Source organism: Pholis gunnellus, assembly GCF_910591455.1.
Source record: "Pholis gunnellus genome assembly, chromosome: 10".
NCBI lineage: Eukaryota > Metazoa > Chordata > Actinopteri > Perciformes > Pholidae > Pholis > Pholis gunnellus.
Window position 1 is genome coordinate 4,501,331 of NC_136537.1, and position 19,773 is coordinate 4,521,103.

The 19,773-nt window shown below is 44.4% G+C and overlaps 1 protein-coding gene across 2 annotated transcripts; it reads right to left on the minus strand.

Annotated features, from left to right (window-relative positions):
* Nucleotides 1-5,910: 5,910 nt before the first annotated feature.
* Nucleotides 5,911-18,895, minus strand: LOC306702332 (centrosome and spindle pole-associated protein 1-like). 2 transcript variants are annotated; one of them, XM_079167923.1, is made up of 28 exons: nucleotides 18,789-18,895; nucleotides 17,760-17,858; nucleotides 17,504-17,576; nucleotides 17,315-17,418; nucleotides 17,031-17,096; nucleotides 15,866-16,230; nucleotides 15,685-15,770; nucleotides 15,392-15,488; nucleotides 15,226-15,283; nucleotides 14,735-15,006; nucleotides 14,015-14,133; nucleotides 13,749-13,878; nucleotides 13,294-13,405; nucleotides 11,569-11,716; nucleotides 11,283-11,447; nucleotides 10,872-10,984; nucleotides 9,905-10,054; nucleotides 9,639-9,785; nucleotides 9,132-9,245; nucleotides 8,944-9,010; nucleotides 8,571-8,697; nucleotides 8,240-8,379; nucleotides 8,005-8,127; nucleotides 7,297-7,337; nucleotides 7,115-7,175; nucleotides 6,730-6,839; nucleotides 6,482-6,632; nucleotides 5,911-6,098 (listed from the first exon to the last, which is right to left on the minus strand). In XM_079167923.1, the coding sequence occupies exons 1-28, from the start codon at nucleotides 18,789-18,791 to the stop codon at nucleotides 5,923-5,925; spliced, it is 3,417 nt and encodes a 1,138-aa protein (XP_079024049.1). In that variant the 5' UTR covers nucleotides 18,792-18,895; the 3' UTR covers nucleotides 5,911-5,922. The 2 variants fall into 2 exon arrangements, with proteins under 2 accessions (XP_079024049.1, XP_079024048.1); XM_079167922.1 differs by having other exon boundaries at nucleotides 17,760-17,861; nucleotides 18,789-18,863.
* Between the last annotated feature and the right edge of the window lie 878 nt (nucleotides 18,896-19,773).

The following is a 19,773-nucleotide window of genomic DNA, read 5'->3' on the forward strand; positions in this document are numbered from 1 at the left end:
GGGGGAAAAAAACAGATCAGAGAGGAGAGAGAGGAACGGGAGGAGAGGCGGAGAAGAGGAGGTGGGTGGTTATTAACCTTTGCAGAGATGCCACTCTGTTGATTTTCCTTCTGTTTTTAATCTTACACTTCAACTAATTAAAGCCATCAAACACACACACACACACACACACATGTGCACGCTCACAGAGCTATGGGCATTTCTCAGTCTGCTAATTAAAGCATCTGTTTCTCTACCTGATCTGTGCTGCTTTGGCCTCGACTCCTTCACTCCGTCCCCACAGCCTTCGCTCTGACGGGAGCAGGTACGTCACTTGTGCTTCTTGACCATTTAGGAGTATCTCCCCTTTTGGAAGTTGAATCTCAGTTGAGCAGAAAAGACAACAGCTTTCCTTTTAAGATGAGCCACTAACGCATGTCAGGCAGAGCTGCTTAACACACTTAACAGGTAATTCCTTTTGAAGTGATCAACACTAAAAGAAGTGATTTCCCAGCATTCATTAGAGCAACCTGGTTACTTGACAGCCAGCTACTCCGAAGCATCCACCCGGGGTTTAGATTTTTTTTTTTTTTTTGTCGTTGCTAATCAAAGGAGCAACATGATGAAAGAGGTTGTCAAATTGTAATACTGAAAATGTTGTTCTTCCTCTGGATTCCACATGGACAAAAACAAGAGTGTGATATCCGTCATGTAGCATTCTCAGCCTTTTTAAAAGGGATCATCATATACATTTGTTTGTTTTATTTTATTATTTTCAGCTGTATAAAGCTGCTCCTAATGTGAGTCGAAGAAGCAGGTTGCCAGTCTGTAAACTGACACTGGAGTTACGCTCATGCCAGTGTCGTAGCACTCGAGATTCGTCTTGGCTTTGAGACTCTCAACACTTCGTTTTGAAGGTCTCTTCTCAGAATCGACTGCATTTTTACTCGGTCTTGTCTTGGTCTCAGACAAAGAGGACTAGGGATTTTATTTCACAACTGCAGGGAGATCACTAAATAGTCATGTGCATTGTCTGATTATTTGTTGACATCACGAATGTTATTACACATGGAAAACAAAGGAACATTTCCACAATTTACAAATCCCTTCTGAAGTGCCTTCGGATTATTTGATCAAGACGTTTCTCTTGGTCTCGGTTTAGGTGGTGTTGACTTCAATACTGGCTCCTGCACAGGTGCACTTAAACAGGGCAAGGTATTATATGAGTTACGGTAGATCACAGACGCTCACAGATGTGCACACCTCCCAAAATCTCAATAAAGCATTGTTTGGACCTGCACGTCAAGCCCGTCGGTTGGTCGATCCAACCTCTGTAAGGAGGTGGGTTTGAAACAGACGGATAAAAGTAAAGGTAAACATTGTACTTTTGTTGTTCCAGCCTTAAAAGCTAGAGCTTTTGTGCAGACTGCAAGACTTTCAAAGTTTCAAAGACGAGGTAACTTCTTCTCAAGGAGGCCAACCAGCTGTAGATCTAGGCCAAAGGTTCATGCCTGTTGCGTACCGGTTCGGCAGGGGAAGGTATACACCATAGCGTGCTGAATCAAGGTTGCAAAACATTGGCTCCTGGGATGTGGAACGACGTGTCCCGTTCAGGAGTTGTGAGATGGAACAAGAGGCCTACCGTCGCATTGGTCAGCAATTACTCAGAAGTAGCGCATTGTGAGTTGAGCCTGTAAGGGAAGCTCGCCCGTTGATTGACGTTGCAACGTCATGAGCTTTAAGGGTGCAGGATGGTTGGGCTCATCCTTTACAGATAGGGATCTTAGACATCCAGATGGAGGGTTGGAGAAGAACCCATGCTCAAACACATTAAAAGAAGCCAGGTCGCAAGTGTTTCAGACATCTGATTTGGATGCCCCCTGTGCAGGCTTTTGGTACGTCCGACTGGGAGGTCACCCAGGAAATGCCATGGCGTCCGGGACGTCTCATGACGTGGCCAAGATGTGTTCTTGGAACCATTTGCATCAGGCTCTGACTCCTTGCCAACTCTTGTCACAGATTTCAAACATTTTGTCTGGCTTTCTTCAACTAAAGGTCTCGCCTTCTGCAGATTTCACCTCTCCTATTCTTAGCTGTTCCTGTACCCCACCGGGGAAGAAAATCCATACATGGCACAAAAAACAGATTTTATTTTACCGGCACAAGTATTTGGTTTGTACATGGATTGAATGGAAACATACTGTTTTTCATAGTCGGCTGAGCAACATGGTCGAAGCAAACTATCTTTTCTGTCAAAAATCCATAACTCTGCAGGATGTTCACTTCTACCAATCAGAACGCAACAATCTTGCCAATGCTCCTCTCCGTCTCCCTGTGTCCCTCAACGATTTTCATTTTTCTCCAGCAACACACACACACACACACACACACAAACACACACACCCTGCCGAGCAAGAGACTCAGGGTTGGCAGACGAGTAGCGCTGTCATTTGTCAGCTACATCCCAGAGGTAACATAAGGGATAGGCAGTACAAGTGTGTGTGTGTGTGTGTGTGTGTGTGTGTGTGTGTGTGTGTGTGTGTGTGTGTGTGTGTGTGTGTCTCAGCTAAATTGGGCGTAGCAGTGATGTTGTATGGAATGATCAAACAATTGATCCAAAATGTAGTTTGATGCTTTCTGGCTTGGCCTTGAGGAGGAGCGAGGGAGGAGGGGAGAGAAGAGCCAAAGAACCAAAGAAGAAGGGAGTTTTGAGGAATTTTGAAGGAGGATACGATGCGAGCACAAGTTCACAGTCTCAATGTGAATACATTTAAATACATTCCTCCTCTTATTTTCTTTTTAATCATGCTCACTGTGGCTACAACCGAGTGGCCTCATGTGTGTGAATATGTTATTTCACAGTCTGAAGTTTATTGTTTGGAGAGAGCCTTTCGGTGAGTCCTGTGTAGTACACCACTGCCATCCAGTGGTCAGACGGTGGAAGTACTCATTTCTGGTGGACTCTTTATTTAGTTACTTAAAATCGAACACTTCTAAATTAGACAGAACACATTTATAAGGGTAGAATACTTGTGTTTATTTAGCTTCTATGCACTTTGGACATGTTTTTATGCTTCATTAGCGCTGGCATTTCCTACAAAAAGAAAAAAAACACTCAGATACACAAATTCATTCTCACACCGGCGCACACACACGCTGTAGTAGGCAGTGCAGCCCCTAATATCATCCATTACACTGATCTCCACTAATAGGCCACTCCAGTGGCAGACTAATTCAAGAGACTGATTAGCATAAGTGAGCTATGGCGTTCATTAGCCTTATCAAGGATTCATAAAGCTGACCCAATCTGAATGGGACTCTCCAAGACGACCACCAGAGTCATTTACATGGGCTGTGCTGACACACACACACACACGCTGCATTACATGCGTTTTGAAGTTTGAACAAAATGCATGTAATGTTGATGACACAGCTCTATGAGGAGGTAAAGAATGAAACAAAGCCAGCATGGTGTGGCTGTGACGTCTGTCTCTTTCTAACATGGTGGGTCATTAGGAATGAAACGTAGAGTGCAGCATTACAGGCTAAAAGACACTAAATTACTAAATTAAAGACAGATACACCACCAGATAACTAGGCACTGGAGTTACAGAGTCTGTAATTTGATCACTATTTTAAAATAGTATATTAACAATGCATCACGTGACTGGGTATAGAACCCACGGAGAATAATGACTCTCTTCTTTGTTTTGGTTTTACAACCTGCAGCAAAGGGGCTTCCTGGTCCCCTCTTATGTTTGAGGAATCGGGCTGCTGGAAAGTTATAGACCATAACATTAGTTTGGAGCAATAAATTGTTTCGACCAGCTAAGGAGTTTTGTTTTTCGCCTGGACAATCAATTTTTGGATGAAGTTGCTAGCCATGCTATGCTGCTGTGGCCTTCCTAATGCTGTAATGCTGAGTGGGATGTTGTGTGTGTGTGTGAGTGTGTGTGTGTGTGTGTGTGTGTGTGTAGGTATATTGACACTGGGGTGTCTGGTTGAGTAATGGGGGCGTAGCAGAGTTTAGATGGCTTCTATCCTCCTTCCTACCCAATGCTTGAAAAGGTCATCACTCATACAGACAGAGGGGAAGAGAGAGAGAGAGAGGGAGAGAGATCACTGTGTGTGTGTGTGTGTGTGTGTGTGTGTGTGTGTTTGTGTGTGTAGAAGCCAGAGAGCATGAATGAGACAGAGAACAAAGGCAAGGCACTGGGAGGGACAAAGACTAGATGGGAGAATGAGAGACGATTGATATAAAGCTGGAGGCCATTGTTGTAGTACCTAAAATACACAATACTCGTCTTCTACCTTGTTTTATGGTCTTTATTTCTTTTATTCATATTGTATTCTAGTAAAGTACTTTGTGGGAGGGCATTACTAAATGAAATTGTTTTTTATGAAGTTTTCATATTTTAACATGCTGATTTCTTCGCAACACTAAGAAAAATGTTTTCTTTAGGATATATAGGACTAATAGCAGCTAAAGCTCCTAAATCCTCATTAGCACAGCAAACACTCCGGTCTGAATCCCTGAATCACATCCATCCACTGGTCACACTTGTTAGTTACTGTCTAAAATAGAGATTTCTGGATTGGATTCTGTGGACGGATCATCAGAAGTTCTCTCCGTTGGGTGCTCTTCACACGTTCCCCTGGCTTTACTTGTTCTGCTGCGTTTACGTTGTAGTGGGAGAACATTAGAAATGTGATGGTAAACGGTGAATAATGGAATGATTTCACTGGGATATGAGAACCTTTGCTGTTAGACAGCAGGAAGCCACAAAACCCTGTAAAACAGGACTGAGTCTGCTGCCACACTGCTGGCTCTGAGGCTCGTGCTACAGACACGCTTTGAGCATTAATGCGAACATCTCCACATGACACACGGAACATACTGAGGTTCAGCATCTTCTTTTGGAAACTACAGCGTTCCAAATTGCACATAGTTTTTTTGCTTTCTTACTGTATCACATACTGCATGCTGTATGCATTCAATTGGGACGTACTGAATATTACTCTGGCATATTAAACAGTCTGGTCGTGTGAGTGTTGGAGCGCACAGTGAGTGTCATGACTGAAATAAGTGACTTGGACTTTAATTCAGTGCGACTTGGCAGATGATGCATGAGAGTGCAGAGGGCTAATCTTTAATGGCATTTTTTAACACTAAGTGAATACGGGTGACGTTTTTATTTCTGGATTTAAAATAATGTGAAATAATCTATAGTGCGGGGGCAGGCAACCAAAGGCAGCTTAACCAATGGCAGCCGAGCAGTCAGTGCCCTCTCCTCCACTCTTTCACAGCTGATAAAGATTAGTGGAAGGTTGCTAGGTTATTGATTTCAACTCAAGATGTGGATGTTTTCCTATAAAGTGCTCTCATTTCATTACAACGTCCTGAATACGGCAGAATTTTTTATTTTGTTTTTTAAATGTTACTATGCACGTTGCCTATAATAATGGAATAAATGTACAGATCAGAGGAAGATTTAAATGTTGTTGTTGCTTCATAATTAAACTTCATTTTAACCTTAAGGTTGATGCAGCACAGTGATGACCCTTCACAGAAAAGCTCCCTGATCTGGTGGGTAACATACTGCAGGTTCCAGCCTTAATGCTAAACTAACCTGCTGGCTATAGCTTCATATTGATCGGACAGACTAGATACAATATATTCACTGATCTCTATGCAAACGGAGGGTTTTTAAATCACTGAAGACGTTCTGCAAATCCTTAGACCCGATGTTAAAATAAAACTCCACCTGCAAGAAGTCTGACAAGATCTAAAATATCAAAAAAGTAATGTCTTTGATCGGAATAAAGTTGTGTAAATGTGAATCAAAACACACTTCATATAATTAAAATATTTATTATAAGACATAATTTAGTTAATAAAATAGAATACAACGATAGAAAATAGATAGAAAATAGAATACAACGCTACGTGGTCAGCCGCTCCCTCCTCGACGGTCGGTCCAAACATTTCAGTATGTCCGTCGTTCCCGGCCGCCTCCAGGGATCCGTGCAGAGCGTTTCCACACATTCTCGGTGGTTAAGCCTGTGAAGAGAATAGCGTGGAGGGGAGGAGCCGCCGTCGTCGGACAGATCCACTGGTCCTGGAGGAGGGAAGACGGCCAGTTAATACCAAAACCTGCCCCCCCCCCCCCCCTCGTCTTAAAACCAGCCGTCTGCAGGAAAGCGTCACGCTGCAGCACTCACTGTGCTTAATATCTAAAACAGGTTATTTGCAACGGCGATGCTTTTCTCTATCCAACTAGAATCAGCACTTCCCTTTTGAATATTTTGAACACTGGCTGAGTGTAATGACCCCTGGGCTGCTGAAAGCCATTAAAGCCCTCATGTACAGTTTTAACTCAGACATCTATATAAAATACTCCAGTGAATTCCTGGGAAAACAAAACTGCTTTGCTGAGATTTGCGTACAAAACTGGAATAATGACATAAAGTAACCAGCTGAACTCAATCTCTCAAGTTGTACCGGCTGCGTTGCTACGGCGACTGAGGGACATCGGGCGTCCCGACCCGTCCCGGCTCCTCCTCTCTCCGCCGGGCTCCGCTTCCCGTCTGTCACCTGTGAGGGCGGAGTAGTCGTCCTGCTGGCCAAAGGGCCGGCTGGAGGCTGCTCCATCCTGAGAACAAGCCGAGGACACGAACACAGGACTTAAAGAGACACCTTTACAGCTGGAGCTCACAGTCCACACGGTTATGGTTTTCAGCTACACACACCTGAGGGTGCTGTGGCCGTTTGGACAGCCTCCTCCTCTCCCTGGCTGACAGCATGGGGGCTTCTTCGAGCTCCGGGGTGCGCCGCACTGGAAAGGCCTCGCCTAGGGGGTCTGAACACACACACACACACACACACACACACACACAAGGCCAACAGCAAGATTAGCACCTGGAATCTCAAGAACACAAACTTGAGAGCATTTATGTGGAAGTCCAATCAGACTTATATATATATATATATATATATATATATATATATATTCCTCAGTGTGCGCAAAACTGACCCAGAAGGCTGAGCTCTCCTGCTAGAGGAGCCGTGCATTTCTTCGGCAGGATACGCCAATTAAGTCAAGTGTCTGCACCTATAGCATTACAAATGTCTTACCAATGAAAGCACTCTCTGAGTCCAGCAGGGAACCTCTGGCAGACCTCCCCATCACACTCCTCTGGAACGCAGACAACTCGTTTGAACAAACCACTCCAACGCTTACAAGTCAGTGACGGTACATCTTTGAGAGACAATGTTTGGAGCTGAATTACAGCTGCTGTTCTTTCTTTTCAACTCACCAGATAATCATTTTGCCGGGGCGGGGACAGGTCACAGTAATCTGCAACACAAGGATTCACAATCTGATGGGTTTATTTTTATTACCAGAGAAATATTAAAAACCATAGACCTCGTTTCAAACTGGTATTAACATGTGATCTGCATATCCCATCTGAATAAGGAGCACAATGTTTGGTGAACCGGACCACCTCCAGGGGCCAGTTCACCAGATGAGCCGGGCGTATCTCCTTTAGTCCGACTCATCTTCCCATCAAGCAAATTCAACATAGTTGCCATAGTAACTGAGCTAACAAGCCTTCCCGTGCATAATGAGAATTAAACATGAACGATGTCATTGCTTCTCTGAACTCGTGACTCCCTTCGTTTGTTGACGAGTCGGCCAGCCAAGCCTGACTAATGTGCATATTGAGATCCAATCACAATACGGGCCGAACTGAGAAAACAAGACTGCGTATTAATACCAGGTGTGAATACGAAAACCAATGGATTAGATTTCATTATCCAGTAACAGATCACGTGTCAATATCAAGTGTAAATGGGAACACGTAGAAGCTACATTCATCCTCAACATCGACATTGGAAACTTGATTTTAATTGGTGTCAAAATCAGACCAACAACCTATAGCATGATGATGGTGAAGAGATAACCACAGATAACCGTCTTAAGTGAAACTACTGCAAAGTGATAAGTAGGACATGGCTCTGACCGTCCTGGACTGTAGACCCCCGGCTGCTGAACTGCGGATCCCTGTAGTCCCGCCTCCTCCTGCCGGCCACACCCACTTCCTCCGTCTTAGGACCCTCCCTGAAGCCCAGCCTGGACTCGCCATCTGACTCGCGGAGACACACACACACACACACACACACACAAACACAAACCAGTCAGCTAAAGGCGCTGGTTTGCGGCAGAGCACGGTGAACACCGTAGGACTTGTGTATTACCTGAGTATTTGAGCTGAAGGGAGTCGTGGATTCGCAGCAGGTTGCTGGGCTCCGTGTTTCTGGAGTTCGGCCGTCGGACCGGAGCCTGGAGCCGCAGCCTGGCCATGTCGAACACATCCACCTGGCGACGCTCGCCATGTCTGCACAAAGAGAGACAGAAAACACTCAAATGAGTACAAACTGAATTGGTATCAGCCACTCACATGGCACAGCAGAATCCTGGCACAATATTAAACAGAAAGTCATTCATTTCTACCAGTTATCCATCACTTTCAGTATCTACTTGAACTGTTTGAGCGTGCTACTTAGTGATCGTGATGCTGGGTCAGACCTGTCACTCAGAGGAGAGTCGAACTCGTCCCAGTCGACCTGCTGCAGACGACCCTCCAGCCGCTTCTCTTCGCTGCGAAGATGCCGACGCAGCGCCGACAGCTCGCTGAACACGTCGCGCTGGTCACCTGGAAACACACACACACACACACACACACACACAGGCAACACCTGAAACAGTGGTTTCCTTTCTTACGCCGGTTCTCAGTACTGAGCTTCAAACTAGCAAAGAATATCACAAATACGACACGTTCAGTAAATGACTGCACTGCCCGTTTGAACTCGCTGCCAAATCTGCAGTGTCTCAGCGTTCGGTTTAGACCGCTTCTGTGCTTCAGGTGACATTGTCTATAACCCGCTGGCTGATGCAGTACCTGCAGCTCGGAGCTGGTTCCTACGAGCCGGGACAGGAGGGGACTGGAGACCAGACAAAGAGCGCTCCTGAAAGAGACATGAAAGATTTGAGAACAGAGACACCCAAAAGGGAAAGAGAACACATCCTCTGTTATACAGAGGCAAAGTTGTGTGTGTGTGTGTGTGTGTGTGTGTGTGTGTGACTCACAGACAGGAGGGCAGTTGAATGCTGGCTGTCAACAGTGGGCGGTCTGGGGGTGTACTGGTGTAGCCCAGGTCTCTTCTGCAGGGTGGGGATCGGTGGTGAGGGCTCCCTGCACACCTAAAGAACACACAGCCCACCCACTCGCTGCATTAAAGCTTCAAATATACTACTGTACATATCAGACACTTGAAAATGTGCATTCAAATACGAGAATGGAAACACGGCTATTATAGAGTGACTATAAAGTCATTCATCAAATATTTATATACTGGCGACACACGTGATTTTACCTTAATAGCACATCCTCAACTATAAAAACATGATCTAATGTACTTCACTGATTGGTTTGTAGACTGGCTCTCCCGTCCTCTTTTTTTTCAAAACTGAAGTTGTCGAAAACACTTTTCAGTTTAAACGTCTGGTCGTCCAGACTAACGTCCTCTAAAGCTTCCCATTTGACGCTCGTGGTCTCTTTGAATGCCTCTAGATCGCAGCAGCCGGTGAACTAACCTCCTCCACCCGAGCCTGCCGCTCCCTCTCGTACTGCCTCCTCAGTGCTGCCCTCTCCTCCTCCTCCTCCGCTTCCTTCTTCTCCCTCTCCAGCTCCTTCTTCCTCCGCTCGGCCAGTTGAATCAGCTCCTCGTTCTTGGCCTTTTGCTGAGAGACGGAGAACAGAGGGGGGGAGATGGAGGCAAAGGGGAGAGAGTTGGAAATGATTCAATACAAGTGTAAACCCTACCCTGTGACTTTTTAGTTTTTTTATTTTAGCGCCTCACCTCCATTTCCTTCCGTTTCTTCCTCTCTTGCTCTTCATCAAACTCCCTCTGGATGCGAGCCCTCTGCTCCGCCAGCCTCCTCTCCTCTTTCTCCTCCTCCAGTCTGGTCCGTTCCCTCTCCTCCGCCTTTTTCAGCATTTTCTCATCAATCTGTAAGCGAATGCAGATTAAAGACAAACATGAAGTACGTAAACAAAACCCACAAACCACTTTGACATAAAACTACACAGAACTTTACTTTTCTTGTCGATTTGGACTTTTCCCCACATTTCCTGTCTCTCTCCACTTTCACTTAAAAAGGCATACAATGACCACAAACAGCTAACGTTAGCCACATTCAACCTCAGCCAAAGTGTTTGCTAGCTTTGATTTAGCCACCAACATAAATTCATCCACTTTTGTTTAAACCACTTCTCGCAAGGTGCTTCAGAAATCAAATAAACGTTGAACGACCAACCGAGGATAGTTCTTGTTGTTGCTCGTGCTCCATCAGTCAATTCTTTCCTTTTTCTATTTGCTGATGTCGTCCGAGGATCAGCCGTGATCACAAAATATAATAACGTCAAAAATAAGGTTCTCTACAGACAAAGTCCTCCTGCTTTCCTTTAACTGGCTAACATACCACCCACTGCCCGTGGACGCGTAAACATCACGGTCTGTGTGCCGTAAATCCTTTAAATCGGACTTTTTGGCATTCAGAATAACTACCGTCTGTAGAAACAGTCTTCTAGTTGATGGTCTAGTTTGCTAATGTTGGTCACATGCGGGCATCAGGATTAAATTAAGACCGTTTCATAACCAGTTAAAAGAACTTTCATTAACTTTAATTCAGAGTTATTATTTCTTTTCTTTTCTATCGAGGCATGAAACAGAATGTGAAAGCTGCCAGCAGAAGTGAGAAGAAGGCTCGACGAGCCTCCCATGAGCCACAGGCAGTGGAAGTACCACCAGTGGATGAACGCGGTACCTGCTGCTGGAGGTAGGCTTTGTACTTGTCCTGCTCGTGGAGCTGTTGCTGGGTGGGCTGGTTGGAAAACACACTGCCTCTGGCGAACTGGGGGGTTTGGGCATGGCTGAAACCTACAAAAGACAGAAATTCTACTTGAGTCGGACCAAAGAACCTTCTTTTCAAATAGAATCTGACAGAGCAGTAGCCCAGGACTCCAGTACATTGGTGTGAGATGGAACAAACCTCCACAGTCATGTCGTAGTGCTGGCGTACGTTTCTGCACATAGACCTGAATGAGCTCTAGGCATTCATAGAGGTTTAGTTTTCTTTGTGTTGTTACAGTGCTGTGTGGAAAGTGCAGGCTGCAATGCTAACAACGTGCTAACGGTCACGGCTACAACACAAAGAGAAGAAAGGCGGTTACGGTACCAGAGAGCCTGTCGCTAGTGTCGTGGCTACTGCACTCTGCTACAGTACCGGAGGCCCTCTCGTTGGGGTCGGGGAGCTCCGCTCGGCGGGCCGTGGCTCTCCTCTGCCACTGCTCCGGGTTGATGTAGGCCTCCTCATTCAGTTTGTGCATCTGGTGGAGGTCAGCTGGTCCACAAGAAGAAGAGGAGGAGGAGAGAACGTATCATTCATGGACAAAAGGAGTTTATTTATGATTGAGAACCTTTCACGGTATTCTAAGAATCAGACACTAAGCTGTGGGACCTACCGATCAGGTTTCCAGTGCTGTCTCTGAGCGGGGCTCCTCCTCCACCTCGACCCCACGGCTGGTGCTTCTTCATGTCCGCCTCCAGCCGGGCGTCGTAGCGCTCCTCATCCTCCCTCTCCACGCGCCTCTGTTCCTGCTGCTGCTGGATCTGTAGTACAGCATTTTCTATCAAAATCCTCAAATGACATCGTTATTCTCTAAACACTAAGAAACAGGATTCATCAGCAGCATCTTCTCCTGCTTTGTAAGAGGACAATCATCTCCAACTGAAGCAGGGAGACCTGTGTGATCTAAATCACTACGTGGCTCTTTAGTGAGTCACATTACTCTCAGACAAACACATCAAATATAGAAAAACTCCAGCCAACAGTCAAACATAACGATAGGAGACATTTCCATGACAGTATAATCCTGATGCCCCAGAAACATGTATACATTTTGAGGTTTAGTTCATTTTCACATTTCAGCTTGAATAATCACATGTTGTCATGTTGCAAGTGCAACTTATGAGCCAACAGGACACAACTTCTGCATGTTTCCCACAATGCACAGCGCAACAGGAATTGGTACTTAGACCTCTATAATAGAGAGGCAGAATTAAAAGGCACATGTGTCGGTATCAGTATGATAATGCACTCTGGGATGTTTTTAACCACATGTGGCACAAGGAATGCAAGCCTAGGGGACAAAGTAGAGCGGAGAAGGAAGGAAGGACTCGTGGGATTGAGGGGGGCACTGGGATGTAAAGTACCAGCCGAGTAGGGAGGAGATCTCACAACACGTCTACGGTGGACTATCTACGAATGAATGAGGATCCACTTTCACTATATCTTTTTAGTTTTACCTTGTTGTAAAGCTCGCTGCTCCCTCCGCTGGAAGCTTCCTGCCAACATATCACAGACTAGGATGCAGTGAGAGTTCAAAGACACCTGTGACCGCAGTGTAAAGAGGAGCCGAGCCGATGCTGTTCATACACAGCACATTTATTGTGGGTTTAACCCATAATGAAGTACAAATGAATGTACTTTACCATCATTCATTTAAATGAACATTATCCTCTGAACATGTTAGGACACAACAGAAAGGTTTGTATCCGGTATTCTAAAACAGGTGCTGCTTTGCTTTAACCAGCTTAGATTAAATCTACATCCATCAACATACTCGCAACCGTAGCCGACCCTCCACAGCCGGAGCTGGAGCTCCGAGCTCACACAGTAGGTGTCTATGCTCAACGCGCCGTTTATTTACATTATTCTCCGAAAACACCAGAGGGCGGACAAACAAACCGTACCGCGAAGAAGCGAGACGCCAATGAGCGCAAACTGGAAAAACGCCGTAGAGTCAAGAATGAAATGTATAATAATCATAAAACAAAAAAGGTTCAATATCCTGTAAACCATTCCATTTGGCTGGCTGAACATGTAATCAAGTTCCTCTTTCTAAAGCATTTAAAAACTAATTTGCCATCTTTTGTAAACTCATTAATAGTGCTTTTATGTGTGAGCTATTTGTGACGTTCATGCATGGAGAGCAGCGAGCATGAGCAGGCAGCGGGCGCCTCACTACCATCATAAAACCAGAGGCACGAGGTGGAAACTTCATCCGTGTCCTTGGATGCTGTAATTATAATGCAACCATTAGATCTACACATCCGCACTGAGCTCCTTATGGTTCAGAGGAACATGATGATTCCAATGCAGGACGGCAGTAGGAAGGTTTACCTACCTGTTGTTTCAAAGCCTCCCTGTAGCTCAGAACCTTCTCCGGGGTTGATCTGGATCTGTCGGAGGGGAAAACCCTGACGTGCGACTCCACAGGGGCCGCCTCACTGCTAGGCCTGTCAGGAGAGTTGCAGAATCACTTATTTTGTTGTCGTTTTGTATTATTGCATCTCACTAAAATGGGACTAGACACAAGCAATTCTATTATGGTTATGTAACGGGACAAAAAGCCTCCATTCTGTTAGAAATTAGAAACGGCTGATTACAAGAGGCTGCACAATGGTCCTCGGTTGTTTTTGGCTCATATTCTTCAGAACAATTGGTTGAATTTAAATGAGTTGACGGGACCATAAGATGCCTGGGAGTTGGTAAAGCAGATACAGTCATGGATAGCTGCTGAACACCATCTGACCCTGCTTTCCAGGTCAAAGAGCTAGAGAGTGAGGGGGAGATATTTACTGTGTTGGAGGCTCAGGGAAGCTGCTGCCGCTGTGCTGGCTGTGAGGGCTGTGGTTTCCATAGTGGCTGGGCGGAGCTCCTCCTGCTGGTACGTTCCAGTAGGACACGGGAGGAACAGACAAGGGACCATCTGGACAATGAAATGAAAACATTCAAATGTGGACGATAGCGCTGAACGTAGCATCTGTTTAGACTTCCACCAATGTGTTCACTAGGAGTGAAGGTTGTTTCACTCCCTACGTTTAGCAGAGGAGACCAGTGCTTACAGTAGGCCATGTTGGGCTCGAGCAGGTTTCTGGTGCCGTAGTAGTGATGGGGCTCTCCATACGGAATCCTGTAGGCTTCACCGAGGGCTGAAGGAGGATGAGGAGGAAAGAAGGGGATTCTGGAGATTCAAAGCAGAATATGAAACAATCAATGAAGTTGTACAACACAGTATCTCATTTGTAGATGCTGAAACGTTCCGGAGGTCTTACTTTTCTGGCTGTATCTGGTGTTCTAGATTATGTTTTATGATATGAGGTGAACTAACAAAGCCAAAGTATGTGTTTATCTTTCACAATAGAAAAAAAACAAAAAGAACATGTTGAATGGACTTGCCAGCAACTTAAAAAATGTTGATTTTTTTTCAAACATGACGAGAGTTTCAAGTTATCCTCTTTAGATGTTTTAGGAAACACCGTTTGTAGGATTTGCCATTGTTGGTGGCGGAGTCCGCCATTTACGTGCTGAATTCACACGCACAGGAGACTCAAAGTAAATGATATATTCATGCAATCTTGCGTTACCGTGTCCAATTTTATCGAATTGATTTCACCCTCACTGTTCAGAATTCACCCTCTGTCCAGTGTTAAATTTGAGGAAACACCAGGTGGCTTTTATTGTGACACAGTCACAGGAAACGCCATGCGCTATTATCACCGAGGTTATCGCCGACTGAAATCTTGAGAATTTCAGCTCACGTGAAGTTGAAATTCAAGGGGTACCTGGGAGTGTCCGTGGTCCTGGGGAAGGAGGGGCCAGCAGGCTGGCTGTTGGGCGACAGGCTCAGGGCGGAGCTGTACTCCAGCAGAGGGGACTGGAAGGCCACATGGGGCTGCTCGGGAGGAGGAAGAGGAGTCTCTCTGACTCGCACACCCATCTTCACGTTATTAGGGAAGAAGCCTCTGGATGAGGTCTCACTCCCTCCTGTTGCTGAAGGCTCCAGGAGCTGATGAGTTTCTCTTCGGCACAGACCGAACTGTCTGACTCGGTACGGCTGATTTGTGGAATTAGACAGAATTGAGAGATTGATGTAGACGGCATGTATTCATATTCCCCTTTTAGTCGTATTTTCAGTGTGAGCTCTTTTTTTTTTGTTTGCTATGAACTGAGACACAACCATCATTCACAGACTATGTTCTTACAGAACAAGAAGTGACCAACAATCCTCTTTACACAGGCTACATGAGAGCGGGTTGTCGTGAGGCCTACTGACCCGTTTCTCAGGATCGTTTGCTCCCGTTGCAGCGACTTTCATCTCCAAATCTTTCTCCCTGCAACAAAGACAAGCATGAGCAAGCAGAGGTCTGGGGCTCTCCTCAGGAACACTTTGAGTATATATATATATATATATATATGGACATGGATCAATAACCACACACCTCTTCTTGTTCCTATGCTGTTCAGCTATCTGCTCCTGCAGCTCCCGTCTGTAGCGCTCCTTCCTCCTCTGTAAGGCGTCCTCTGCATCGGCTGCTCCTGAAAACACAGAATACCAATTTGTTTTTTTTTAAATAATAATGAAATAGCAGTTTAACTCATCAAAAACATTCTCCACTAAACAATAACTCTGATAGGAGCTGTCCTATCAGAACAACACATGTTCAAATTGACTTTTAGCAGAGTCATTTGTAAATGAATAAGAGTTGCAAAACACAAAAAGAAGTCCTTTAACCTATTTTGAGGCCAGTGGCAAACTCCACATCCACATGGTTGGTCAGTGCTCTCGATCCCCTGCCTACTAGATCCTCCCTCTTCTCCCTGGGAAAAGCAAAACAAAAACAGAAAAACACGATAAGGACAAACAAGTGTGTGCTATATTGTATCACGCTCTTAACATACATGAACATACGTACCTGCCAACAGTCTTATTGGATCGTCTCTTCTCATAACTGGCCTCGACCCCTATATGCCTGCGCCTTCTTCCTTCCACCAGTTCCAGCTCCTTAAAGTATTCCTCCTCTTCTTCCTCCTCCTCCTCCTCTTCCTCCTCCTCCTCCTCCTCCTCGGAGTCCCGGTCCAGAGGCTTCCCCAGCCTGTCACAGTGCCTGGGAAGTACTGAGGCCTGCTCCCCGTCCGCCTCAGGACAGAGGGTCCTAAGCTCAGCGAGACGCAAAGCCCTGTGCAGCCCCCTGCTGTCCTCTGTGAGAGTGGCTGCGTCCCTCCGGGAGGGCGCTCGCTGTTTGGGGAGAACACCCGTCTGGCTTTCAAGCAGGTGTTGCTGATGGAAACATGATTGTAAAAGGGAATGTTTGTTTAAAAATACTGTGAGGGACTAGATCAGGTCCACAGCAACCATTTAAAGCATAAATGTCAGGTTGGGTCATCAAGACTTATTTAGTTTGTTTAACTTTGGACTAATATTTACACTATTTATGCATTGCTTTTAGCCACGTATGCATTATCTTTAGCCATTTCTACATTATCTTTAGCTATTATTTCAGCTAATCATACATTCTTTTAGCTATTTTTGCATTATCTTTCGCCATTTCAGCCATTCATGCATTATTTGTCGCTATTATTTCAGATATTCATGCATTATTTTAGCTAACTATTTGAACTTCTCTGCTTGCTATGTAGCTAGTTGTCACTCTGTGACTTAAGTGTTATGGTTGTTACAGCTGACGAATGTATTTTTGTAATCAAATTGTAATTTCTATTTTTTGTAATTTTATTTTTTTCTATTTCCCTGGTCGGGAATCAACAATGTTTACATAGTATCTCACATGCATTTTGTATATTTTTGGAAACAATCTTTTATTAAATCTTTATCCATAAAGAATGAGGGGGAGTTAGCACAAGGTTTCTGTATCGCTCATTCCTGCTCTCTGATAGATTAGTAATAATGAGGAACTATTTTCCTTCGTTCAAAAAGCTGGCTGATAAAAACAGTAAAAGGTTCTTAATTAAATGTGTGATATGTCAGCAACTCACTCAGTTTTGTAAAATCATAATTACCCTGTTCGGTCTAAAGATATGATCTGGCAATCAACTGACATCAAGTCGTTAAGAGACATTTACCTTGATGGATCTCCTATTATTGAGGCGAATTAACGGTCCAGGCTCTGCATGGCCAAAGTGGTTTTTCTGGAACATAAAATGTTGCCAACATGATTCCAACATTGTGACTTTTACACTTCCCTGGATCACAGCTTATGTCTGTGTATCCTCTCTCATACGACTCACGTTTCTTGCGGACAATCAAGCCCAATGTAAAACTAGAACTAAACAAAGCCTGAGCTGAGCTTCAAGCTCGCCTGCTACGGCCAAACACACGAGTAAACAGCCAAGTCTGTGACCGTCACCTGAGCCATGTAGCGCCTGTAGTCCATACGGAGTTCATGCTGCAGCTTCTGCTTCTTCCGCTCGTACTCCACACCGAGTGGTAGAACCACGGTGTAACTCTTCTCTGACGAGACACATGCATGGACAGGACACATCATGAGGTAGTGTTAATGATAAGAATCATCAAGAGTTTAGAGGGGGAACTGTACCTTTCTCCTGTGCTGTGGACTTGGGAGGGATGTTCTCCTTAGCAGTGGACTCATAGGCTCTGTGGGGTTTTGCCTATCAGTCAAAAACAGAACATCATACGTTAAAAGAAACCCACAACATTGTTAAACAAAAGGTCATGCAGCAGAATTTGACTAAATGAATGTATGTATAAGAAGTGGTTATCAATCTGGAACCCCGACCTGGTCCTGAACCAGTTCACATGCTTATAAGCAGACAGCCATCATTCCAACACACCTTTATTTCCATGTACGGAGGGTCGCGTTCCAAACGGGCTTTATCCTCGGCCATTCTCGCCTTCCGCTCCCTGATGAAGTTCTCCAGCTCGTCATCCATCTCCTCGGGCCAAAGTCAGAAAACACAACTGAGAACACTAAATGTCCTGCTTGGCATAATTTAAGAGCAAAATTTGACAAGAAATTTAAAAAAGTGTAAAATGGTAAAAGACTCAAGGCTACACATTTTAAACTTTGAATTGGGTAGTTAATAACTAATATTAATAGGACATTTGAGAAAAGGGTTTCAACTGTGTGCCAAGCAGGGACAAATGTAAACAAACCAAAGACTACAGGTGACAAATGTGTTCCGCCTCTCTCTGATAAGCCACTGCTAATCAATTCAATCACCACAAAGCTGGAATGAAAATGAATCATTTTGTACTTTTGAGGCACTTTGCAGTTTACTTTAGGGGTGCATTTTATGATGAATCCAAGAAAGGTCAGTCCACGTGTCTTGGGTGCCATTAAATATATATATATTTTTTTTTTTTAAGTGATCAAAATAATGGTCATATGCTTCGATGATCTGAAATAGGATATGAACTACAAGCCTTCGACCTCACCGCTGTGAAAGGCCGGACGAGTCGGTCAAGTGAAGTCGGTGACGTTACTGTTTCTTTAATTTCCCGTTGTCAGGCAACCACAATGAACAAGATAGCGTCACTTTCGCCTACCGATAGCATTAACCCGCTAAACAGTATTAGCTTAGCGGCTATCATAACAAGTATTGTTGATATCAAAATAATACGTTAAACACGTTGTATGGGATGATGATTGTTTAGTCAGTTTAAAGGAATATATAGCTTACTTAAGTTAGCTTGTTAGCTTCAACTTAAGGAAAGGCAAACCCAAAGTAAAGCCAAACGACACAGAAATGAGGAAAGCTAACATTAGCTAACTAAATACTAGCTCCTCGTCCAGCTAGAGTTAGCGTTCTAAGATAACTACCAATAGCCTATTATACTCGTTTACTGTAAACAGGACCTACCATTGAGCGATGTCAACATATGGTGTTACCGGATAAGGCAATGTTTGCTAGCCTGCAAATATTAGTGGTGCCTTGGTCGTCCAATTTCAGCATCACTAGCAAGTTTATAAATCATAATAGTACTGCACTACAACCGGGTTTAAGTGTCAAAATAAAAGCCCATGTGAGAAAACCTGGATGCACGCCATTGTTACATTGTTGTATATCTCTGCTGGTTATACAATATTCTGTGAGCGTTAGAAAGGCTCAGACATTAGGCACGGTCCACTGTTTTCATCTCTGTTCATCCACGTCTGGATATCAGGAACATTATTTCAGGCTTTTCTTAAAGTAGGACCTTAATATTTATGATTTTCATCGGGGCTTTCCATTCTACAGCATTTTACCAACGATACACTTGACTCATGCGATTGCAATATCCTACCTGGTGGAATTGCAAACCAGAAATAAGTCACATGGACAAGGTGTGAGACAACAACATTACACTATTATTTGAAAGTTAGAAACAATCAGGCGCAGATCTAAAGTTGATTGATGTAATGATGTTAATTCTAATTGTTTTTTTCTTTATAGAAATGTATTGTACATCTCAATCTTTCTCCTGTACACGACACATTGTATGCTCTTACTTTGAAGGCAAAGTGCTACTGTACCTGTCTTATGACTCTAGCTTGACGTGTCGTGGCTCAGCTCATTACTGAGAGGTGGTAACACTCCATCCCCTTTTGGGGGAACACATGTTGCATTCAGGTCCTTGGAAAAAAAACTGTTTAGACAAGTACACTATTCGGTTTTTAGATTTTCAAGTGCTTCGACCACTTTCAGTTGCAGTGTTAAAACGTAGGATCTCATCCACAAGCAGTTGAAGAGTTTTAGCAACGACTACTTGTTTTAAATCATTTAAATTTAAACACCAAGTGTTGTGCCATGTTATGTGAATGCAGCGGAATACTACTAAAAATAATGTAATAGCTAAAAAGGCAAT